Genomic DNA, 26,152 nt, shown 5'->3' with positions numbered 1-26,152 from the left:
TTCTTTTTATTTCCTGATATATTTTGTCGCATAATATTAACATTTTTGGGGGCTTATTGAGTCGGTTGCACGATACACAACTGTACTTAATCACATTTTTGAGTGGAAGTACAATGTTGGCAACAAGATTGACTTGATATCATTGGAAATGATTTGAATGCAACACAAGCTTTTTCTTCTTTTTTTCCGTGTTTTTTTTTTTTTGACTTTTTTAAAATTCCTTTAAAAAAAATCTCATTGTGTTTATTTATTCCTTGCTGTTACTTTTTTTATTTTTGTTCTCTATTTACTTTTTTCCTACATTTCTTTCTTTTCTTTTTTGTGGCTTTTGTTCTATTTTTTTCCTTCTTTTTTCTCTTCCTTTTGTTTCTTTTTTTTCTCAGCTTTTCACTCCTTTTTCATATTGGTATTTTTTTCTTTTTTGTTCTATTCCCCCCTTCTTTTAAGTCATTTTGTGAATAGATTTACATAATATTTGGTCATGTTGGGATTAAAGAAGCAAAAACAACCTGAAGAGCCGTTGAGGACACGAAAGAGCCGGTTCCTTTTAGTGAGCCGAGCCGAAGAAGCCGGTTCTCTACTAACTTTACTCAACTTCGTTCGACTTCGACTTGACTTGAAAATACCGCATTTAGGACACAACGTCGGGGGAACCCGTGTATTTTGACCTTCATGCACTGTCACTTTGACTTGAGCCCTGATTTTTGTGCGCTGGCTAGATTTTCTTGTACGCTGAGAATGTTTAGAGGGAACACTGGTTGGGACCCATAGAATTTTGAGCATGCTCGTCCCCGGCACCCATCACTTTTCACAGCTCAAATGAACACTGATACCTGCGTGGAGGGTGTACGCTGCTAGTTGGTCTCCTTCCCTGAGGCCCCTTAATGAGTCCTAATGATAGGTCATCAGACCTCTAATGACAAACCCCGCGCACATATACTGAAAGAGAAGAGCAAGAGAGTTGAAAGACCATGAGGAGAAGAAGAGAGAGTTGAGAGCAGGGTCAAGGAGACGGCGTGATGACAGACCAGAGGCTGATGTTACACTCTCAAAAGAAGTAGATTCTACACAGGTTTCAAACAGGCGGCCCGCGGGCCAGATCAGGCCCGCTGAGGGATTGAATCCGGCCCGCGAGACAACACTCAGAGAAGCGCAAGAGAAAAACAAGCTGCAGGTTGAAATAGGTCAACTTGATGTTGCCAACGCCAGGTGCCTTGAACAAAGACACTGTACTTGTGTTTCTCTCTCTCTCTCTCTCTCTCTCTCTCTCTCTCTCTTTTCCACTCATTTTCTCCCACTCTCCTTCTCTCTCTCTTTCACTCTCTGTGTCTCTCTTTTTCTTATCCTTTGTTGCTCTTTGTCTCTTTCTCTCTCTGTGTCTTTTTAACTTCATTTGCTCTAACTTCCTTTTCTCTTTTCTCTCTTTTCTCTTTCTCTCTTCCTACCCTTTGCGCTTTCTTTTCTCTTTTCTCTCTTTCTGTCTTTCTATTTCTCTTTGGATTTCTTTCTTCCCCTCCCTTTCTTTTACCCCTCTCTCACGACTTTTTATTTTTTGTTTCTCACTCTCTCTCTCTCTCTCTCTCTCTCTCTCTCTCTCTCTCTCTCTTTTCCACCCCTTTTCTCCCACTCTCTGTCTCTCTCTCTTTCACTCTCTGTGTCTCTCTTTTTCTTATCCTTTGTTGCTCTTTGTCTCTTTCTCTCTCTGTGTCTTTTTAACTTCATTTGCTCTAACTTCCTTTTTTCCTTTTCTCTCTTTTCTCTTTCTCTCTTCCTACCCTTTGCGCTTTCTTTTCTCTTTTCTCTCTTTCTCTCTTTCTATTTGTCTTTGGATTTCTTTCTTCCTCTCCCTTTCTTTTACCCCTCTCTCACGACTTTTTATTTTTTGTTTCTCACGCTCTCTCCCTCTCTCTCTTTTTCTTTATTTTCCCTCCCTCTTTCTCTTATTTCTTTATCTCTCTTTTTCTTTCCCTTTAATCTACTAGTCCGGCCCCCGACAGAATGTTTGTTCTATGGTGTGGCCCCCGAGTTCAAATGAGTTTGACACCCCTGAACTAGATCAAGAAAGGCAGCTTTATGCGCTCCCCATCGTGACACCCGAGCAGAGACAGAGATGTTACCAAAGGCGGATGACAAGGAAATCCAGATTTTTAAAAAGAAACATTCACTTTTCAGTGGATGTTCGGATTTCATGTTGCGGTTTGTGTGATGAAATGAAGAATTGAGACAAGGATCTCATGCGCGATTTAAAAAAATCTTGGCTCTGAAAATGCTTGAGGAGATGAGTGCTCCAGACAGACGGCATGACGTCCTGATTTGTCTGGTCTGGGAAAATCGTTGGCGCGGTAGAGAATATGCAGGGTTGGGTAGGGTTACTTTAACTGGATTACTTTCAATGACTTTTGAATTACTCCAATACCAAATATGCTAATAAAAGACAAAAGAAACTAAATAGGAATAAAATGATGACTCACAACACGTGGTAAGCTTTCTCTCCTGGCTTTGATCTCTTTGATCTCCGGCAAAACTAACATGAAATGCAGGGTTCGGTAGGGTTACTTTAACTGGATTACTTTCAATGACTTTTGGATTACTCCAATACCAAATATTCTAATAAAAGACAAAAGAAACTAAATATGAATAAAATGACGACTCACAACACGTAGTAAGCTTTCTCTCCTGGCTTTGATCTCTTTGATCTCCAGCAAAACTAACATGAAATGCAGGGTTCGGTAGGGTTACTTTAACTGGATTACTTTCAATGACTTTTGGATTACTCCAATACCAAATATTCTAATAAAAGACAAAAGAAACTAAATATGAATAAAATGATGACTCACAACACGTGGTAAGCTTTCTCTCCTGGCTTTGATCTCTTTGATACTCGGCAAAACTAACATAAAATGCAGGGTTGGGTAGGGTTACTTTAACTGGATTACTTTCAATGACTTTTGGATGACTCCAATAGCAAATATGCTAATAAAAGACAAAAAAAACTAAATATGAATAAGATGACGACTCACAACACGGGGTAAGCTTTCTCTCCTGGCTTTGATCTCTTTGATCTCCGGCAAAACGAACATCAAATGCGACAGAAACAAAATGAAAATAAATCCAAAGATCATTTTTGCCGTTCCATGTATTCCGTTACTCCACAAGCCTGCACAAAATTTAGTCCTTTTATTCATATTTAGTTTCTTTTGTCTTTTAGTAGCATATTTGGTATTGGAATAATCCAAAAGTAATTGAAAGTAATCCAGTTAAAGTAACCCTACCCAAACCTGTTCGCATATCATTTACCAAAGTAGACGCACAAGAAAAACGGATAAGTGGTTAGGAATCAAGCCATAACCTCAGCCTCATAAGAAGGATTCAAAAGAAGCTAACAAAATTTATGACGCTACAAATCGCCCTGAGGCATGCATCTTTTACGTCGGGCGTACAACTTACACAGCGGCTCTGCCCGGGTGACCAACAACTTTTTCGAGGGGAAAAAAAACAAAAACGAAGGATTTTTTTTTTCAAATCAAACGTTTGCCTTATTCCGATTTCAAAATCCTCGTTCGGTTTGGACATTTCGGCATATCAGTTCTTTCGGCGTTATAAGGTCGGTCATCTGCATATCATTTTCCAAAGTAGACGCACAGATAACACAAGAAAAATGGATAAGTAGTTAGGTATCAAGACAAAACCTCAGCCCCAGAAGAAAGATTCAAAAGAAGCTAACAAAATTGATGACGCTAAAAAATGTAAACATACAGTAAAAGCATCGTGGAAAGTGGAGTTCACGTGGCTTGTAGCAGAAAACGCAACGCAAACATTGCATGAATGTAGATGAATAAATACAGGGACATAAATGGAAAACAGCAATGCCATATACATTGCAATGAATGTTATAAGTAGATTTATTATAAACCAAATTTTAAAGAGTTGTTCTGTTCTATATTCTGATTATCTCATCTCATCTCATCAGCTGCACCGCTTATTCAGTAGGGTCGCGGGGATGTTGGAGCCCATCCCAGCAATCATCGGGCAGTGGGCAGGGGACACCCTGGACTGGTTGCCAGCCAATCGCAGGGCACACGGGGACAGAAAACTCAGTCGCTCATTCACACCTAGGGACAATTTGGACCGGCCAATTCACCTGAAATGCATGTTTTTTTTGGAATGTGGGAGGAAACCGGAGTGCCCGGAGGAAACCCACGCAAGCACGGGGAGAACATACAAACTCCGCACAGGACGTCCGGTAGCTGGATTATCAATCCTTAATATTTTGTACCAACGGGTTTTTCTTAGATGAGTTGTCTTATTGTGTTTCAAGTTGTGAAAAATGGGGCAGGCAACTTTATGACTGGGCAAGCAACTTTTCAGAGTTGTCTGCCCTGGTGGCATTGGTAGGACATGGACGCATTGCTTATTTTTGGGGTTTTTAACATTTGCACTGTGGATTTAAAATAAAATAAGTAAGATGTTATTTACAGACCTCGAGTTCTTTCTACTGGAACGGGTTGCTAATTTTGTTGATGATTTGAGTGCTGACCAAAAAAAAAATTGTGGATTTCTCCGGGCAATATTACCAAACAAATACTTCAAAGCTCATTTTCTGCTTGAAAATTATCCGCTGTTACATGGAAATAAACAACTTCAGGCTGCTATGTATGTTCCCTTATTATTAGAACTTTGATTTCTTGTTATATATTTGTTTGTTTCTTTTTAATTTACTATTTTAGTATTTATTTATTAACTTTATTGAAAGCTGAGTCTGCAATTTCATCATGTTTTTTGTGGTCCATTTAAATTGCATGGTTGTTTTGTTTGGAGCCAAAAATATGGGAATTATGACCCTCAAATATTAAACAACATGGCTGCCATTCATCTTTATGTCAGGACCAGAACGGAATCAGGAACCAATTGCGTAAGGTTTACCAGAAGCTGCGCCCACGAACCAGTGTTCACTGGACGCGGGAGGCAAGTCGCTCTCGCACTGATTGTGATTCGAATACGGAAGTGGATCTTCGTAGCGATGGATGGCGGTGTCAGGGACGGAAAAACAGATCGGTAGCCGGAACAGGGAGAGCAAAAACGTGGTCGAGGTCGGAAACGAGTCGTAAGCCAGGACGGGAGAGTAGACGTAGTCGGGATCAAAAATGGGTCGTAAGCCGGGACGGTGGAGCAGACGTGGTCGGGATCAAAACAGGTCGTAGCCGGAGTCAAACAGGAGCGAAAACGGGACAGGCGGGAGTCAGGGTTAAAAAGGGCTTGCCTTGAATCAACAGAGGTTCACAGACGGACTGACAACAGGAGAGTGACAGGACTGGGTTTAAATAGGGACAGGGAGCCAATCAGAGCCCGCAGCGATTGGCGCCAAATGAGCAGGCACAGGTGATTCACATCGGTAACCATGACACTTTATGAAACCAGATTTTCTATTTTGAAGCAAAAGCATAAAGTTGCTGCAGACATAAGATTTTATTTAACAATGTCCATCTATTTCTTGGAATGGGTGTAATGAACAGATGCCACAGGGACGGGACAAAAGTTGTTAATTATTATATTGATGTATTTTTGAGTATATTTGATTCCCAATACATATTATTTTATATTATATCTATCGATCGTTCTATTGATCGATCCATCTATCTACCTACCTACCTACATACCTACCGTTTTAATCATTCCACGTGCTCTGTAATTGCTGCACAATTTCAAGACCAGAACGGAGACAGGACCCACTTGCGTTGCGTTTCTCACAGGTTTTATTGGAAGAAAAAGAAAGGGTTGCGCCCAAGATCCGGTGATTGCTGGACGCAGGAAGCAGGTCGCTCTGAACGCGGAAGTGGATCTTCCAGCGATGGCGGTGTCGGAAATGGAAAAACGGGTCAGTAGCCGGGACAGGAGAGCAAAAACGTGGTCGGGTCGGAAGCGAGTCGGAAGCCAGGAAAGAGACTGGACGTGGTCGGGGACTAAAAGAGGTCAAAAGCCAGGACGGGAGAGTAGACGTGGTCAGGATCGAAAAAGGGTCGAAGCCGGGTGACAGACAGGAGCAAAAACAGGTGGGAGTCAGGGTCGAAAAAGGCTTACCTAGGGTAAACTGAGGTTCGCAGACGGACTGACCACCGGGGACAGAAAGACGGGAGTTTAAATAGGGACAGAGAGCCAATCAAAGTCCGAGGCAGTTGGCGCTAAAGATTCAGATTCAGATTCAGATCTACTTTATTGTCATTCTAGTACACGTGTATACAGAACGAAATGTCGATACATCGGACCCGCACAGTTTCCTTGAATGTACAGATATAAGTAAAAGTTGTATTGTATTATGGCTACGTATAGTATTTTATAAAGGAGCAGGCACAGGTGATAACATGAAAAACATGAATCACCCAAATATACTTGTTAGTGATGTGTAATAATAATAAATTGACTTGTTTAAAACACTGAATACGACTGACGTTGATCCTCTGATTTCGGTTACTATAAATGAATGAATGAATGAATGAACGAATTGTCACAGTTGCCATCGCGCCCAATTGGCCCGCCTGTGTGGCGCCAGCTGCGGCTCGTTGACAGATTGGCTTTCCTTCTATTTAAGTTCATTGTTGGTATTTCCTGTCCGGTATTGTTCCCGTTTATTTTGTCCTGTTTAATATCAATCTCCAGTTTCGTTCCCATCTACTTTTGTCCTGTACATCATTCTCTCCAGTTTTTGTTCCAGTCTAGTTTGTCCTGTCTAATTTCAATATTATGTCTCTATATTAATCCTCTCTGTCTCTGTCTCGACCCCCATCGATCCGATATCTGCTCGGGCAATTGTCGGTTTCTGGCTTCCTGTCTATCCACGCCAGACCGCTGCCTAACGTGCATGACTCCCCATTTACCGTAAAATAAAAGCTTGTGTGAGAACGTCACGCATTTGGGTCCTGATCCAGTTCTGGTTCATGACACGAATGGCCTTTATTGTCACTATACAAGAAAAACGAAATCGGAAGATTTCTCGTTTCATTTCAACTAAAACAATTTAAAATGGTTAACAAAAGGATACAAATTGTCAAAGACAATACATTGATATATCTAATAAATAGGCGCATGTTCACAGTGGCAGTTGTACATAACATTATGCTCACGAATCCTGGAAATTGGAGTTCAGGGTGGTAAGGCGTTTCGGAAGGAACCTAAAAGTTCTGAAAGTTCTTACTCTGATGCACCTGTAGTGCCTTTCAGAGGACAGCAGGTCAAAGAGCTCTGCTCCTGGAGGTAACCTGTCCTTGATGAAGTTTTAGGCTCTGCTAAGGCACCAAGTGAAGTAGATGTCCATCAGGGAGGGGAGAAGGCAGGCAATGAAACGCTGATGATCTAGAAAGTTTAACGACATCCTAGAAATTAATTCATAGGTTTCTTTCATCCACTGTCAGGGCTGGGAGGAAAGCTGTGATGCGGCTGTGTCCCACCTCCTGAGGACGTGTCTGTCCCGGAGCCCTAAGGACCAAGCCACCACACTAGCCCAGGCAGGGGGTCCGGTTCTAGGCCTGCCCCGAGACACGGCCCGCCTCAAGAAGCACATCACGCTGCTGTGTGAGCGCCTGGGCAAAGGGGGACGCCTGACGCTGGCCTCCGAGGCCAACGTCCAAGTCCCTGCGCAGGTTCAGAACTTGGCGGCCCCTGGTAAGTCCAAGTCCCTTTTTCTTTTTAGGTCATGTAAGGTATAATGCGGGGGGTCGGCAATCAGTGGCGCAGGAGCCACATGCGTCCCTTTAGCGCTGCAAAGTAGCTCCTGACGCTCTCCGCAAAATGTTTACAAATTGAAAATATGGTGTACGGAAATATATTTCCGTTTCAATATAGTTTCTGTAGGATTACAAATATGGCATAAATACTTCTGAAACCTTCCAACACTGTAAAGATGTGAAGAATATATTGCATTTTAAGCAGGGATGTAACTAGTTCATCAGCTGGTACAAAAGTGCAGGGTTGGATAGGGTTACTTTTACTGGATTACTTTCAATGACTTTTGGATGACTCCATTACCAAATATGCTAATAAAAGACAAAAGAAACTAAATATGAATAAAATGATGACTCACAACACGCGGTAAGCTTTCTCTTCTGGCTTTGATCTCTTTGATCTCCGGCAAAACGAACATCAAATGCGACAGAAACAAAATGAAAATCAATCCAAACTGCTTGCCAACATCATTTTTGCCATTCCGTGTATTCCGTTACTCCCCAAGCCTGCACAAAATTGAGATATTTTACTTATATTTAGTTTCTTTTGTCTTTTATTAGCATATTTGGTATTGGAGTCATCCAAAAGTCATTGAAAGTAATCCAGTTAAAATAACCCTACCCGACCAACTTCATCTCATCTCATCTCATTAGCTGTACCGCTTATCCTCATTAGGGCCGCGGGGGGGCTGGAGCCCATCCCAGCCATCTCCGGGCAGTGGGCAGGGGACACCCTGAACTGGTTGCCAGCCAATCGCAGGGCACACGGGGACAGACAACTCACTCGCCCATTCACACCTAGGGACAATTTGGACCGGCCAATTCACCTGAAATGCATGTTTTTGGAATGTGGGAGGAAACCGGAGTGCCCGGAGGAAACCCACGGACGCACGGGGAGAACATACAAACTCCGCACAGGAAGTCTGGAGCTGGATTTGAACCCACGCAGGAGGTTCCCATGACATGAACTGTGCCGCACACACGCCATGCTGCCCCGACCGACTTATACAACATAATCATTCATAATATAATGCATCAAAGCAAGTGAGCCGTTGGAGAGCCGGCTCTTTAGTGAGTTGAGCCGAAAAAGACGGTTCTCTAAAAAGAGACAGACTTTCACTACACAACTCGAACCAGAGATCGGCGTGCGGATGAAAACTCGAACCGCGAGACCAAAACAACAATGGCGGATCTGCCTGAAGAAAAGTTTGGAATGCGGTAAATCTTTGTTAAAAAATGATAATGACAATTTGGTGTCAAAAAAGTTGCGTCCCGGGGACGCACGTTGATTTGACACGATGCGTCCCCAGCAAAAATAATAATAATAATAATAATAATAATTTCCTTTGTATTGTCATTCTTTGTAAGAACAAAATGTCGATACACCTGACCCGTTGTAGCGAGCCGATGCAGCCGCAGCCAACAGAGGGCGCCGCCATTTTACCAATGTTATAAGTCTTAGGTATGACTCGGCCGAGGCGCGAACCAGCGACCTCCCAGTCATGCATCTAGGGACGCGGGCAAACCAGAACACTGTTTCTGTGTGCTTGTGTTGACATTTGTGTATCCCCGTCGCCTTCGGTGCAGCGCCAGTGGTCCCAAAAAGCGGCTATAAACAATTTATTTGCCATCTCAGATGTTGCTTTTTAACCCAGCCGTTAAGGTGCACACTTGTTTACGTTTCCAAACGACACCGGCGGCAAACTTTTGCCTCCCTAAACACGCGAGTGGGTGTTGCTCCATAATTGAGTGTAAATGATAGCTTTTGGCGAGTAGAACATTCCTGAGTCCAACAGGGGCTTGAACTGGACACACGCGGTGATACATAAAATCAACACTCTCATTAATTTGCAGCTTTTTTTTTAGTGTACCTTTTCCAGAAAGGAAATGTTTCTGGCTCAACTGTAACAAGTGGAAGTGTACAATATAAAGGCATTTACAGTGTTCAAGAGTTGAGGCCGCCTTAACTCAACAGTTAAGGCTTATTTAACTAGTTAAAACAGATTTAACTCGAGAGTTAATGCAGCCTTAACTGAACAGTAATGCTTAATTAACCAATTGGAATAAGTTCAACTCAATATTAAGGCAGCCTTAACGCATTTACAGTGTTCAAGAGTTGAGGCCGCCTTAACTCAACAGTTAAGGCTTATTTAACTAGTTAAAACAGATTTAACTCGAGAGTTAATGCAGCCTTAACTGAACAGTAATGCTTAATTAACCAATTGGAATAAGTTCAACTCAATATTAAGGCAGCCTTAACGCATTTACAGTGTTCAAGAGTTGAGGCCGCCTTAACTCAACAGTTAAGGCTTATTTAACTAGTTAAAACAGATTTAACTCAAGAGTTAATGCAGCCTTAACTGAACAGTAATGCTTAATTAACCAATTGGAATAAGTTCAACTCAATATTAAGGCAGCCTTAACGCATTTACAGTGTTCAAGAGTTGAGGCCGCCTTAACTCAACAGTTAAGGCTTATTTAACTAGTTAAAACAGATTTAACTCGAGAGTTAATGCAGCCTTAACTGAACAGTAATGCTTAATTAACCAATTGGAATAAGTTCAACTCAATATTAAGGCAGCCTTAACGCATTTACAGTGTTCAAGAGTTGAGGCAGCCTTAACTTAACAGTTAAAGCTTATTTGACTAGTTAAAACAGATTTAACTCCAGAGTTAATACAGCCTTAACAGTAATGCTTAATTAACTAATTGTAGCAGGTTCAACTCAATATTTAAGGCAGGCTTAACGCAACACTAAAAGCTTATTTGACTAGTTAAAACAGATTTAACTCAACATATAAAGCTCAGTCAACAAGTTACAACAGATTTAACTCAAGAGTTAATGCAGCCTTAACAGTAATGCTTAATTAACTAATTGTAGCCGGTTCAACTCAATATTTAAGGCAGCCTTAACTCAACACTTAAAGCTTAGTTGACGAGTTAAAACAAATTTATCTCAAGAGTTAAAACAGCCTTAACTCAACAGTTAAAGCTCATTTGACTAGTTAAAACAGATTTAACTCCAGAGTTAATGCAGCCTTAAAAGTAATGCTTAATTAACTAATTGTAGCAGGTTCAACTCAATATTTAAGGCAGGCTTAACGCAACACTAAAAGCTTATTTGACTAGTTAAAACAGATTTAACTCAACATTTAAAGCTCAGTCAACCAGTTACAACAGATTTAACTCAAGAGTTAATGCAGCCTTAACTCAACAGTAATGCTTAATTAACTAATTGGAGCAAGTTCAACTCAATATTTAAGGTAGCCTTAACACATTTACAGTGTTCAAGAGTTGAGGCAGCCTTAACTCAACAGTTAAAGCTTATTTGACTAATTAAACAGATTTAACTCAAAAGTTAATGCAGCCTTAACAGTAATGCTTAATTAACTAATTGTAGCAGTTTCAACTCAATATTGGAGGCAGCCTTATTGCAACACTAAAAGCTTATTTGACTAGTTAAAACAGATTTAACTCAACATTTAAAGCTCATTCAACCAGTTAAAACAGATTTAACTCAAGAGTTAATGCAGCCTTAACTCAACAGTAATGCTTATCTAACTAATTGGAGCAAGTTCAACTCAATATTTAAGGCAGCCTTAACACATTTACAGTGTTCAAGAGTTGAGGCAGCCTTAACTCAACATTTAAAGCTTATTTAACTAGTTTAAACAGATTAAACTCAAGAGTTAAATCAGCCTTAACTCATCATTTAAAGTGTATTCAACTAGTTCAAACAGATTTAATTCAAGAGTTAAAGCAGCCTTAACTCAACAATTAAAGCATATTCAACTAGTAAAAGTAGGTTTGTCTCAAGAGTTAATGGAGCCTTAACTCAACAGTCATGCTTAATTAACTAATTGTAACAGGTTCAACTCAATACTTAAGGCAGCCTTAACTCAACATTTAAAGCTTATTCAACAAGTTCAAACAGATTTAACTCAAGAGTTAAAGCAGCTTTAATTCAACAATTAAGGCATATTCAACTAGTAAAAGTAGGTTTGTTTTAAGAGTTAATGCAGCCTTATCTCAACAGTGATGCTTAATTAACTAATTGTAGCAGGTTCAACTCAATATGTAAGGCAGCCTTTCTGCGCTGTTAGGGCAAACAGAGACACGATCTATCTATCTATATCTATCTATCTATCTATCTATCTATCTATCTATCTATCTATCTAGACATCTAGACATCTTGACATCTATTTATCTATCTAGACATCTATCTAACTAGACACGCATCTATCTATCCAGACATCTATCTATCTATCTATCTAGACATCTAGACATCTAAACATCTAGACATCTATATAGACATCTATATAGACATCTAGACATCTATCTATCTAGACATCTATCTATCTACCTAGACATCTAAACATCTATCTAGACATCTATCTATCCATCCATCCATCTATCTAGACATCTATCTATCTATCTAGACATCTAGACATCTATCTATCTAGACATCTATCTAGACATCTATCTAGACATCTAGACATTCAGACATCTAAACATCTATATAGACAGCTAGACATCTATCTAGACATCTAGACATTCAGACATCTAAACATCTATATAGACATCTAGACATCTATCTATCTAGACATCTAAACATCTAGACATCTATATAGACATCTAGACATCTATCTAGACATCTATCTATCCATCCATCCATCTATCTATCTAGACATCTATCTATCTATCTATCTAGACATCTAGACATATATCCACACATCTAGACATCTATCTATCTATCTATCTAGACATCTAAACATCTAGACATCTATCTATCTAGACATCTATGTCTGTCTGTCTGTCTGTCTGTCTGTCTGTCTATCCAGACATCTATCCATCTATTTAGATACCATCTATCTATCTATCTATCTATCTATCTATCTATCTATCTATCTATCTATCTATCTATCTATCTATCTATCTATCTATCTATCTATCTATCTATCTATCTATCTATCTATCTATCTATCTATCTATCTATCTCTTTCTCTCTGGTATGAACAAAGTATCTATCTATCTATCTATCTATCTATCTATCTATCTATCTATCTATCTATCTATCTATCTATCTATCTATCTATCTATCTATCTATCTATCTATCTATCTATCTATCTATCTCTTTCTCTCTGGTATGAACAAAGTATCTATCTATCTATCTATCTATCTATCTATCTATCTATCTATCTATCTATCTATCTATCTATCTATCTATCTATCTATCTATCTATCTATCTATCTATCTATCTATCTATCTATCTATCTATCTATCTATCTCTTTCTCTCTGGTATGAACAAAGTATCTATCTATCTATCTATCTATCTATCTATCTATCTATCTATCTATCTATCTATCTATCTATCTATCTATCTATCTATCTATCTATCTATCTATCTATCTATCTATCTATCTATCTCTTTCTCTCTGGTATGAACAAAGTATCTATCTATCTATCTATCTATCTATCTATCTATCTATCTATCTATCTATCTATCTATCTATCTATCTATCTATCTATCTATCTATCTATCTATCTATCTATCTATCTATCTCTTTCTCTCTGGTATGAACAAAGTATCTATCTATCTATCTATCTATCTATCTATCTATCTATCTATCTATCTATCTATCTATCTATCTATCTATCTATCTATCTATCTATCTATCTATCTATCTATCTCTTTCTCTCTGGTATGAACAAAGTATCTATCTATCTATCTATCTATCTATCTATCTATCTATCTATCTATCTATCTATCTATCTATCTATCTATCTATCTATCTATCTATCTATCTATCTATCTATCTATCTATCTATCTATCTATCTAGACATCTATCTAGACATCTATCTATCTATCTATCTCTTTCTCTCTGGTATGAACAAAGTATCTATCTATCTATCTATCTATCTATCTATCTATCTATCTATCTATCTATCTATCTATCTATCTATCTATCTATCTATCTATCTATCTATCTATCTATCTATCTATCTATCTATCTATCTATCTATCTATCTATCTATCTATCTATCTCTTTCTCTCTGGTATGAACAAAGTATCTATCTATCTATCTATCTATCTATCTATCTATCTATCTATCTATCTATCTATCTATCTATCTATCTATCTATCTATCTATCTATCTATCTATCTATCTGTCGATCTATCTATCTATCTATCTATCTATCTATCTATCTATCTATCTATCTATCTATCTATCTATCTATCTATCTATCTATCTAGACATCTATCTATCTATCTATCTCTTTCTCTCTGGTATGGACAAAGTATCTATCTATCTATCTAGCTATCTATCTATCTATCTAATGTAAGGCGCCCGCTTTGAGACTGGGAGGTTCGGGTTCGCGCCCCGGCCGAGTCATTCCTAAGACTTAAAAAGTGGTCGGCGGCGCCCTCTGTTGGCTGCGGCTGCATCGGCTCGCTACAACGGGTCAGGTGCAATCGACATTTCGTTCTGTGTACATTGTTACACAGAATGACAATACAAGGAAATTATTATTATTATTATAAATCTCAAAGTAACGTGTGTGTACTGCCCCTACAGTACCCGTGTGTCTGCGTGCAGATGTGCGTGTTAGTTATTTTGGCAAGGCCGCACTGCTAGCTGTGGTTTGAGGCCGGAGTCTATTTTGGACTTAAAGAGAGGGAAGAAGATGGCTTCTCTGTACGCTCTTGTGTGTTTAGCATATGTCGAATTTGCGATGACGTCCCCTCGCATGCATCGTATACTCGCGTGTGCGCGTCGAGTCTCGGCGCAGCTGTCTTTGTTGCGACTCTGCGGCGTTTACAAATTGAAGAGTAGAACTCCCCGGGCGCTTCTATAAATAAACGCCGGGCGATCGATAATTAAGATGCAGGAAATATCAAATATTGTCTATGATGTCATCATGCACGGAAGCACTTGGGACAGGGGTGTCAAACTCATTTGAACTCGGGGGAACAAACATTCTGTCGGGGGCTGGACGAGTAGATTAAAGAGAAAGAAAAAGAGAGATAAAGAAATAAGAGAAAGAGGGAGGGAAAAGGAGGGAGAGAGGGTGAGAAACAAAAGATAAAAAGTCATGAGAGAGGGGGAAAAGAAAGGGAGAGGAAGAAAGAAATCCAAAGAGAAATAGAAAGACAGAAGGAGAGAAAAGAGAAAAGAAAGCACGAAGGGTATGAAGAGAGTAAGAGAAAAGAGAGAAAAGGAAAAAAGGAAGTTAGAGCAAGAGAGGTTAAAAGACACAGAGAGAGAAAGAGACAAAGAGCAACAAAGAAAGAGAAAAAGAGAAACACAGAGAGTGAAAGAGACGGACAGCGTGGGGGAAAGGGAGAGGAAGAAAGAAATCCAAAGAGAAATAGAAAGACAGGAGAGAAAAGAGAAAAGAAAGCGCGAAGGGTAGGAAGAGAGAAAGAGAAAAGAGAGAAAAGGAAAAAAGGAAGTTAAAGCAAAAGAGGTTAAAAGACACAGAGAGAGAAAGAGACAAAGAGCAACAAAGGAAGAGAAAAAGAGAGGCACAGAGAGTGAAAGAGACAGTCAGAGTGGGAGGAAAGGGGTGGAAAAGAAAGAGAGAGAGAGAGAAAGAGACAGAGAGAGAGCGAGAGAGAAAGAAAGGGAGAGAAAGAAAGAAATCCAAAGAGAAACAGAAAGACATAAGGAGAGAAAAGAGAAAAGAAAGCGTGAAGGGTAGGAAGAGAGAAAGAGAAAAGAGAGAAAAGGAAAAGGGAAGTTAGAGCAAATGAAGTTAAAAAGACACACAGAGAGAAAGAGACAAAGAGCAACACAGGAAGAGAAAAACAGAGAGACGTAGAGTAAAAGAAACAGAGACAGAGTGGGAGAAAAGGGGTGGAAAAGAAAGAGAGAGAGAGAGAGAGAGAGAGAGAGAGAGAGAGAGAGAGAGAGAGAGAGAGAGAGAGAGAGAAAGAAAGAAATAAAGGGAGAGGAAGAAAAATCCAAAGAGAAACAGAAAGACAGAGGGAGAGAAAAGAGAAAAGAAAGTGCGAAGGGTAGGAAGAGAGAAAGAGAAAAGAGAGAAAAGGAAAAAGGAAGTTAGACCAAATGAAGTTAAAAAGACACACAGAGAGAAAGAGACAAAGAGCAACAAAGGAAGGGAAAAATAAAGACACAGAGAGTGAAAGAGAGAGAGACAGAGAGTGGGAGGAAAGGGGTGGAAAAGAGAGAGAGAGAGAGAGAGAGAGAGAGAGAGAGAGAGAGAGTGTCATTGTTTGAGGCACCTGGCTTTGGCAACATCAAGTTGACCTATTTCAACCTGCAGCTTGTTTTTCTCTTGCGCTTCACTGAGTGTTTTCTCGCGGGCCGGATTCAATCCCTTAGCGGGCCTGATCTGGCCCACGGGCCGCCTGTTTGACACCTGTGACTTCGGATGTAGCACAGCCGGATGGACACATTGGTGCATCTTAAATTGGACCTGGCAACGTGGAACAAAAAGTTACAGAACTTGTAAGAAATCAATAATCAAACCTGGTGGTACAAGACTTCATTTTAGCAAGTGCTAATGCTAGCTAATGCTATTTCTTACAGTGAATGTCCAATCCTATTGACTGGCTAACCATTTTAGTAGAGTGTTTGGAATGAGAGATTAATGAAGTGCTTCACTTTTTTGTAGATTTTCTCAATTTCAAATTTTGTTAGCGTAACATTCGATTCATGATTACTGATGTGACTGCTTTGCCCGCTCATTCGGCGCGAACTGCTGCGGGTTCTGATTGGCTCCCTGTCAGTATTTAAACCCAGTCCTGTCTGTCCCCTGAAACAGGACAGGCGGGAGTCAGAGTCAAAAGGCCTGCCTTGTATCAACAAAGGTTCGCAGACGGACTGACAACAGGAGAGTGACAGGACAGGGTTTGAATAGGGACAGGAGAGCAAAAACGGGGTCAGGGTCAGAAACGGGTCATAAGCCGGGACAGGAGTGCAAATACATGCTCAGAAACGGGTCGTAAGCCGGGACGGGAGAGCAGACGTGGTCAGGAACAAAAAAACAGGTTGTAGCCGGAGACAGACTGGAGAATCAGGAACGGACAGGTGGAAAAACGGGAGCGAAAAACGGGACAGGCGGGAGTCAGATTCAAAAAGGCTTGCCTTGTATCAACAGAAGTTCGCAGACAGACTGACAACAGGAGAGTGACAGGACAGGGTTTGAATAGGAACAGGAGAGCAAAAACGTGGTCAGGGTCAGAAACGGGTCTTAAGCCTGGACTGGAGAGCAAAAACGTGCTCAGAAACGGGTCGTCAGCCGGGACGGGAGAGCAGACGTGGTCGGGAACAAAAAAACAGGTCGTAGCCGGAGACAGACTGGGGAATCATAAATGGACAGGTGGGAAAACGGGAGCAAAAACGGGACAGGCGGGAGTCAAAAGGCTTGCCTTGTATCAACAGAGGTTCGCAGACGGACTGACAACAGGAAAGTGACAGGACTGGGTTTAAATCGGGACAGGGAGCCAATCAAAGCCAAACGATCACTTATCAATCACTTCAAATCATTTTTAATATTTGGATACAGTAACTACTCAGTTCGACGACAGAGTAATAGTTGTTTGTCACTGTTGCGCCGGGTCTTGAGGAATGTCTTCTTCCTGTGTGTGTTTATTTATGCGTGTTTGCGTACTCGCCAGGAGGCCGTAAATAGCACAAAGGCCGCAGGCAAATTGGCGCTGTCGGCAAAGCCGTGTCACCCTCACGTCCAGGCCGCAGCCTCCCGGAATAAAGCAGGAATGCGCTGATGAGAAGCAAAACGCACGCCGGAGGTATTTCGGGACCCGTTCCTTCCACTAAAGCGTCGTCCCGAACGTCCGACCTGAGCCTTCTTCCAGCCCTTGGTTTCGTTTTTATTCATCACATTTTTGGGAGCGCGATCAAGCGGAACTATACCTGTCAGGGCTCCATGCCCTTACAAACTGTCGTATTTTTCTACAAAATACAAAAAAAATCCACGATCATGCTTCGTTCGCCCCATTCCGGCTACCCGACTTGTTCCGATCTCCGACTACGCTTCGTTCTCCTGTCCCGGCTACCCGACTTGTTCCGATCCACGACCACGCTTCGTTCTCCCATCCCGACTACCCGACATGTTCCGATCTCCGACCACGCTTCGTACACCCATCCCGGCTACCCGACATGTTCCGATCTCCGACCACACTCTGTTCTCCTATCCCGGCTACCCGACTTTTTCCGATCTCCGACCACGCTTCGTTCTCCTGTCCCAGCTTTCCGACTTGTTCCGATCCACGACCACGCTTCGTTCTCCCGTCCCGGCTACCCGATTTGTTCCGATCCCCGACCACCCTTCGTTCTCCCATCCCGGCTACCCGACATGTTCCGATCTCCGACCACGCTCCGTTCTCCCGTCCCGGCTACCCGACCTTTTCCGATCCCCGACCACGCTCCGTTTTCCCGTCCCGGCTACCCGACTTGTTCCGATCCACGATCACGCTTCGTTCTCCCGTCCCGGCTACCCGACTTGTTCCGATTTCCGACCACGCTCCGTTTTCCCGTCCCGGCTTCCCGACATGTTCCGATCTCCGACCACGCTCCGTTCTCCCGTCCCGGCTACCCGACCTGTTCCGATCTCCGACCACGCTCCGCTCTCCCGTCCCGGCTACCCGACATGTTCCGATCTCCGACCACGCTCCGTTCTCATGTCCCGGCTACCCAACTTGTTAGAAATGTTCTTCTTTGGGCATACTATTGCGATCGATTTATGGTACTCAAGACTTGATTATTGGTATCAGTCTAAAGAAGCGATACAAATCTTCTCTAGTACATTCAACATTTTAAAACACGATCACAATTATATAGAATTACATTTATGACTTTTAAACGATTCATGACATTTATAAAGCATTTAGAAAACATAAGTTAGAAGTAATAATGGGCGATTGTTGATACAAAATACCGGTATCAGGCTATGATTAATAGTGATAGCAAATTGCTATTATTGAAATGTACCTTCAGTAACCTAAAGGTAAAAAAATCCATCTTTTTGGGGGGTAGTACTAGTCCTTTTGATATCAAGCGCTCAAAAGTTGAATCTGTTCCGATCCACGACCACGCTTCGTTCTCCCATCCCGGCTACCCGATTTGTTCCGATCCACGACCACTCTTCGTTCTCCCATCCCGGCTACCCGACATGTTCCGATCTTCGACCACGCTCCGTTCTCCCGTCCCGGCTACCTGACTTGTTCCGATCCACGATCACGCTCCGTTCTCCTGACTTGTTCCGATCTCCGACCACTCTTCGTTCTCTCATCCCGCCTACCCGACATGTTCCGATCTCCGACCACGCTCCTTTTTCCCGTCCCGGCTACCTGACTTGTTCCGATCCACGATCACGCTCCGTTCTCCTGACTTGTTCCGATCTCCGACCACGCTTCGTTCTCTCATCCCAGCTACCCGACATGTTCCGATCTCCGACCTCGCTCCGTTTTCCCGTCCCGTCTACCTGACTTGTTCCGATCCACGATCACGCTCCGTTCTCCTGACTTGTTCCGATCTCCGACCACGCTTCGTTCTCCCATCCCGGCTACCCGACATGTTCCGATCTCTGACCTCGCTCCGTTTTCCCGTCCCGTCTACCTGACTTGTTCCAATCTCCGACCACGCTTCGTTCTCCTGTCCCGGCTACCCGACTTGTTCCGATCTCCGACCACGCTCCGCTCTCCTGTCCCCGCTCCGCTCTATTTTAAATGTAAAATTTTAAAATAAAACATTTAGGACCAACATATAATTAAAAAACGTTTCATAACGTAGTCATTTTAGTCAAGAGTCGAAATTGCCGAGTGACGATATCTAGTACCGGTATCGGCAACAGTACTCGCCACTGATATCGACGATGATACCAGCCTTATTGTAAGGAGGTATCAATACTTCCAATAGTGCAAAATACCAGAATCAGCTTCCGTCTGGATGCTATTTCAGTGATTCGGAATTCGAAAATAGTCATTAATTTGATTGAAAAATACCGTAAATTCCGGACTATAGAACGCACCTGATTATAAGCCGCACCCACAACATTTTGAGAGGATAACCGCTTTTGTACTTACACAAGCCGCACCTGTATATAAGCCGCATGCGCCCACATCAAAACATGTAACACAATCACAAATTTAACCCAAACCCGACTTTGAGTCCTGCGATTGTAACTGAACATAAAGTACACAGTCCAAAAACCACAGCCGGCAAAATGTACGGAAAATGATACCGGTACTTAAGGTTTGATGCAGACCTGCAGAGTCCGGGTCCCGTTGAAAATAATCCAAGGGAAAAAAATGTATATTTCCAAAGGTAAGGGTGGGAAAAATATATATCCACTATTGTCGGCCGCGTCCACAAACACGTCTCACCTTTACTCCACTTCCCGTCAGCCCCCGTTTGCCCCGCCCCTTCTTTCTCATTTGCTCGTGCAAAACATATCAGAATAAGTTTCTAAAATAAATACATTACAAAAATATACAGTTGCAAATACATATTATACATGGTTACACATATTTACAAAGAAAGACGGTACACCGAGAGAGTTTTCAAAGCTTTACTAATAATATTATAACTTTCATCCCAAACCGTGCCTGTGAAGGGTAGCAAAACGCTACTAGCAACACGCTCGCAATACAGTAAACGGCTCTGTTAAAAAAACATACTGTACTTGTAGTAATTACGGTAAACCGTCCTCATCTTCCTCCTTATAACTGACGTCATCAAAGTCGTCTTCCCCAGAATGGGAGAGAGACTATGTCATATAGACGTCGTCCCACGCTCCCTTATTCAAAAACACGTTAGCAACACGCTCGCAAAATAAAGTTTACTTGCAGTAGCTCCGACTCCATCTTTATCGGACTGCTCGATTGCGTTTAGCTTGAAAGCTGCGTCATGTGATGAGGGTATGTTTACGCTAATTTAATTTACTGTATGCACAAGCCAAGAAGTTGCAGTCTTCCTCGGCGCATATATTCCACCGGTCTAAATCTTACCTTTTGTACTCGAGCGCCGCTGGCGGCTGTTAGAAAAATGACATAAATTGGCCGCATCACTGAATAAGTAGCAGGGCTGAAGGTTTGGGAAAAAAGTAGTCCGGAATTTACGGTAGTATGTTATGATATATGATACTGAAATTTTTTGAGCCAAGGCACATTTCTTTCATTAAAAAAAATCCCGCGGAGCACCACCGGTCGGTGCTGTTGCATTTTCTGTCAAAGTAAATCCGAAAAAGATAGCTCTCGCTAGACCGCACAGGCACACAAATTGGATAATTTCCTATGGCACATTTCTTTCATAGAGAAAAATCCCACGGAGCACCACCGGTTGGTGCTGTTGTATCTTCTGTCAAAAAAAATCTGCATGAAAGATAGCTCTCGCTAGACCACACAGGCACACAATTTGGATAATTTCCTATGGCACATTTCTTTCATAGAAAAAAATCCCGCGGAGCACCACCAGTCGGTGCTGTTGCATCTTCTGTCAAAGTAAATCCGAAAAAGATAGCTCTCGCTAGACCGCACAGGCACACAATTTGGATAATTCCCTACGGCACATTTCTTTCATAGAAACAAATCTCGCGGAGCACCACTAGTCGGTGCTGTTGCATCTCCTTTCAAAGTAAATCTGCATGAAAGAAGGCTCTCGCTAGACCGCACAGGCATACAAATTGGATATTTTCCTACAGTACATTTCTTTCATGGAAATAAATCCCGCGGAGCACCGCCAGTCGGCGCTGTTGCATTTTCTGTCAAAGTAAATCCGAAAAAGATAGCTATCGCTGGACCGCACAGGCACACAAATTGGATAATTTCCTATGGCACATTTCTTTCATAGAGAAAAATCCCACGGAGCACCACCGGTTGGTGCTGTTGCATCTTCTGTCAAAAAAAAATCTGCATGAAAGATAGCTCTCGCTAGACCACACAGGCACACAATTTGGATAATTTCCTATGGCACATTTCTTTCATAGAAAAAAATCCCGCGGAGCACCACCAGTCGGTGCTGTTGCATCTTCTGTCAAAGTAAATCCGAATGAAAGATAGCTCTCGCTAGACCGCACAGGCACACAAATTTGATAATTTCCTTCGGCACATTTCTTTCAAGAAATAAATCCTGTTTTCCGGGTTTTCTTGGCAATTTTATGGATTTTATTGTCCAAGCAAATCACAAATGGTATCAAACTACTGAAAATGACTGTAGCGAATTATTAGGTTTTAAATTTTTGAGGTAAAATTTCAAGTGTGTGTGCGCTTGTGTGTGCGCCCGTGTGCGCGAGAGTTTGCGCGTTAGCGCCGACACAAATCCCCTCTGGAGTCCGGGGATCACTGCAGGATTTAAGGAGCTCCTGGAGTGAATTAATCAGACGCCTTGTCTGCCGGCCGTGCCTTCTCCCTGTCTCCTCCTCTTCATCAGCGTCCTCCTCATCCCACCGTCTCGTCTCGGTTCTTTTTTTTGCCTTTGGTCTACTGCTCCTTTTCGTCGTTCCTTATCCAGCTGGCCTCACTCGTCGTCCTTTTTTGCTCCTCGTTGTCTTTTTCCATCTTCTCAGTCCTTCACTGTTCTTAACCATCTTAATTCCTCCTCCTCTTCCCTTCTTCCTTCCCATGTATGCTATTTTTTGTTTGCTACCTGATCTTCCACCCAGTTTTCCCTCTTTCCTAATTCTCATGCAGGGTTGGGTAGGGTTACTTTAACTTGATTACTTTCAATGACTTTTGGATTACTCCAATAGCAAATATGCTAATAAAAGACAAAAGAAACTAAATATGAATAAAACTCACAGCTACCCGACTTGTTCCGATCCCCGACCTTGCTTCGTTCTCGTGTCCCGGCTACCCGACTTGTTCCAATCCACGCTTCGTTCCCGTGTCCCGGCTACCTGACTTGTTCTGATCCACGCTCCGTTCTCCTGTCCCGGCTATCAAACTTGTTCCGATCAACGATCACGCTTTGTTTTCGTGTCCCGGCTACCCGACTTGTTACAATTCACGCTTCGTTCCCGTGTCCCAGCTACCCGACTTGTTCCGATCCACGCTCCGTTCTCCTGCCCCGGCTACCCTACTTGCTCCTATCCATGATCACGCTCTGCTCTCCAGCACCGCCTGTCTGCCTCGCCACCTGTCACCGGCCGCAGGGGCTTTCTGTTCCACCTGTCCAGCAAGCACCAGATCGCTGTCTTTTCCTCTCGCCCTGACTTCCCCCATGCCTTAATAAAGTGTTGTGTGAACGTTACGCATTTGGGTCCACTGCTTGCTCTGGTCATGACATGTTTATTCCTCCCATTGTTTAGGGTTAGTTTTGGGGGATTTTACACCGTGTGTACAGTAAGATCAAACATTTAGTTGGATCCGCCCATCTCTGTCTGTCCCTCACCCCCTCATACAACCCCCTCCGGAGGAAAACAAAGCCTATACAACAAGGACAGTACAAACATCTTTGTTCCTTTATCTCTTTGTTTTCCTTATATCCTCACTGTAAAATGTGGACCTGGAGTGCCACGTCCAATTTCGTTGTCACAATCTATCTCCTAATTCCCCCTCCTCTTTCTCGTTTTCTCTCCCGTCTGACTCCCTCCTCGTTTCCTCCCGTCCGGGAGGATGATTCCCAGGTTCCGCGCCGCTTCCCGAAAACTCCACGACACACATGTTGCCTTTGTGTCCCCTCTCGGAGCGTCCGCTATCGACTCGAAGTGGTCTGAGAATGTGAGCGTGGCCGCCCCCTATGTGTGTGCGTGAAGATTAGCTTTAAGCCCCTCTAATATTTATCCTGGCCTTTCTAAAGCCACTCTTGTTCAGTTTGGTGAGAACGCAGCATGCGGATTCTCTCGTCCTCGTAGACATGTACGTCGGGGACGGACACACGGGGGCAGTTGTTTGAAATGGGATACGCTTCGCTCTTAATTGGGCAGGTGTTTTTTTAAGGCCGGAGACATTTGGACATTTTTCTTCTCCCTTCAATGCTGTCTAACAATTTCGGTGGGAATGTGTGTTTTAGGGTCTTGCAATAACATCAGGTAAGAAAAGGGTGACGCTCGGTGAGAAAGCGAAACATGCATTTGTGTTCTTCTTGGATCAATCATCTGACATGAAATGGCCAGGGTTGGGTAGGGTTACTTGAACTGGATTACTTTCAATGACTTTTGGATGACTCCAATAGCAAATATGCTAATAAAAGACAAAATAAACCAAATATGAATAAAATGATGACTCACAACACGTGGTAAGCTTTCTCTCCTGGCTTTGATCTCTTTGATCTCCAGCAAAACGAACATAAAATGCGACAGAAACAAAATGAAAATCAATCATCATTTTTGCCGTTCCATGTATTCCGTTACTCCCCAAGCCTGCACAAAATTTAGTCATTTTATTCATTTTTAGTTTATTTTGTCTTTTATCAGCAAATTTGGTATTGGAGTAATCCAAAAGTAATTGAAATTAATCAAGTTAAAGTAACCCTACCCAACCCTGCTCACCATACAAAGGTTTCATCTTACAAAGTACCTGAACGGGAAACTATTGCCTCACGTTACAAAGGCGTTTCAGGATACAAAGTGATCCCCTTGGTCTGGGAATCTCCCCCCCAACTTAAATCGTCTTCCCCATGGGTTGGTAATCAAATGATGACTCACAACACGTGGTAAGCTTTCTCTCCTGGCTTTGATCTCTTTGATCTCCAGCAAAACGAACATTAAACGCGACAGAAACAAAATGAAAATAAATCCAAACAGCTTGCCAACATCATTTTTTCACAAAATGAAAATCAATCATTATACCAGCTCAGTAGCCTAGATGGTAAGGCGCCCGCTTTGAGACTGGGAGGTCGCTGGTTCGCGCCTCGGCCGAGTCATACCTAAGACTTATAACATTGGTAAAAATGGCGGCGCCCTCTGTTGGCTGCGGCTGCATCGGCTCGCTACAACGGGTCAGGTGTATCGACATTTCGTTCTGTGTACATTGTTACAAAGAATGACAATACAAAGGAAATTATTACCAGCTCAGTAGCCTAGATGGTAGGGCGCCCGCTTTGAGACTGGGAGGTCGCTTGTTCGCGCCTCGGCCGAGTCATACCTAAGACTTATAACATTGGTAAAATGGCGGCGCCCTCTGTTGGCTGCGGCTGCATCTGCTCGCTACAACGGGTCAGGTGTATCGACATTTCGTTCTGTGTACATTGTTACAAAGAATGACAATACAAAGGAAATTATTATTATTATTTTTGCCGTTCCATGTGTTCCGTTACTCCCAGCCTGCACAAAATTTTGTCATTTTATTCGAGATCAGAACGTGGACGGGGTCAAAAAACAGGTCGTAGCCGGAGACAAATGGGGAAATCAAGAACGGACTGGCGGAAAACGAGTGAAAAAAGCAGGACCGACGGGGGTCAGAGTCAAAATGCTTGCCTTGTAGAAACAGAGGTTCGCTGGCGGACTGACCCCAGGTGAGTGAAAGGACTGTGCTTAAGTAGGACTTCTGTGATCTTCCCCGTCGGGATCCGGGGCCCTGTACTCAGTCCCGTCCTCTCAACGGCCTGCTAGTTCAGTCAGCGCCTGGGTGGTCTGTAATCGTCCCACGCGGTCTTGGTCCTGCCCCCTTCAGTTCCACCCATCGGCCTGGCTACGGCCAGGTCTGGGGCCAGTCCCGTCCACGGTGCCAGCCAACCAAACCTCAGCCGCCGGGTACCTCTTGGATCCGGCCATCTCTGTCTGTACCTCACCCCCTCATACATACCCATACTTTATGCCAGAATATGTGCAGGATTGGTCTCAAATTTCATTGGTCTTGAAAAGGTCTTAAAAAGTCTTATTATTTGAATGGAAAACATCCTGGGGGTACCCCGCTACTGTAGGTACCATATTTTCCGCACTATAAAGCAACCTAAAAGCCTTTATTTTTTTCAAAAGCTGACCATGCGCCTTATAATACAGTGCGCCTTATTTATGGAACAACATTAAGTCGCAAAGTCTTGCAACTAAATTGCAGCCGGCGACTAGATTTTTCCCCGAACGCCAAGTAGTCCGCGGTGTATGCTGGGATTTATTTACCGGCGTTTCATTGGCTAACCAATGTGTCAATCATCATTTGAATCGATCACTATTGGCTAAAGTTATTCGGAGGTCAAGGGGAGGATCCTTTTTATCATTTACAGGCTGGCATTGGCTTAAACGGCAAAACAAAGCCTGCAATTGGCCAAAAAAGATGTGTCAATCATCAGTTGAATCTATCACTATTGGCTAAAGTTATTTGGAGGTCAAGGGGCGGATACTTTTTATCATTTACAGGCTGGCATTGGCTTGAACGGCAAAACAAAGCCTGCAATTGGCCGAAAAAGATGAATGTGTATAGCACGTGGTTGACGGCATACAGAAAGCATTTTTTACTATACTGTATTTGTAAATATTTTATTCTCCTGGATTCACTCCACTCATGGAT

General features: G+C 42.4%; 1 protein-coding gene across 2 annotated transcripts in view; it reads left to right on the top strand.

The window, feature by feature from the left end:
• Positions 1-26,152, top strand: part of bbs9 (Bardet-Biedl syndrome 9) — a 266,939-nt gene that overhangs the window by 156,317 nt on the left and 84,470 nt on the right. For both annotated transcript variants that reach the window (XM_088327566.1, XM_088327565.1), the window contains one exon: positions 7,407-7,656. In XM_088327566.1, coding sequence (XP_088183692.1) covers positions 7,407-7,656 — 250 coding nt within the window. The remainder of the gene's footprint in view (positions 1-7,406; positions 7,657-26,152) is intronic.

The sequence above is a fragment of the Urocampus carinirostris genome, chromosome 2, assembly GCF_059441175.1.
Source record: "Urocampus carinirostris isolate Australia breed hairy pipefish chromosome 2, RoL_Ucar_1.0, whole genome shotgun sequence".
Classification (NCBI taxonomy): domain Eukaryota; kingdom Metazoa; phylum Chordata; class Actinopteri; order Syngnathiformes; family Syngnathidae; genus Urocampus; species Urocampus carinirostris.
Note: the sequence above shows the minus strand (reverse complement) of the source record. Positions and strands in the feature narration are given on the sequence as shown.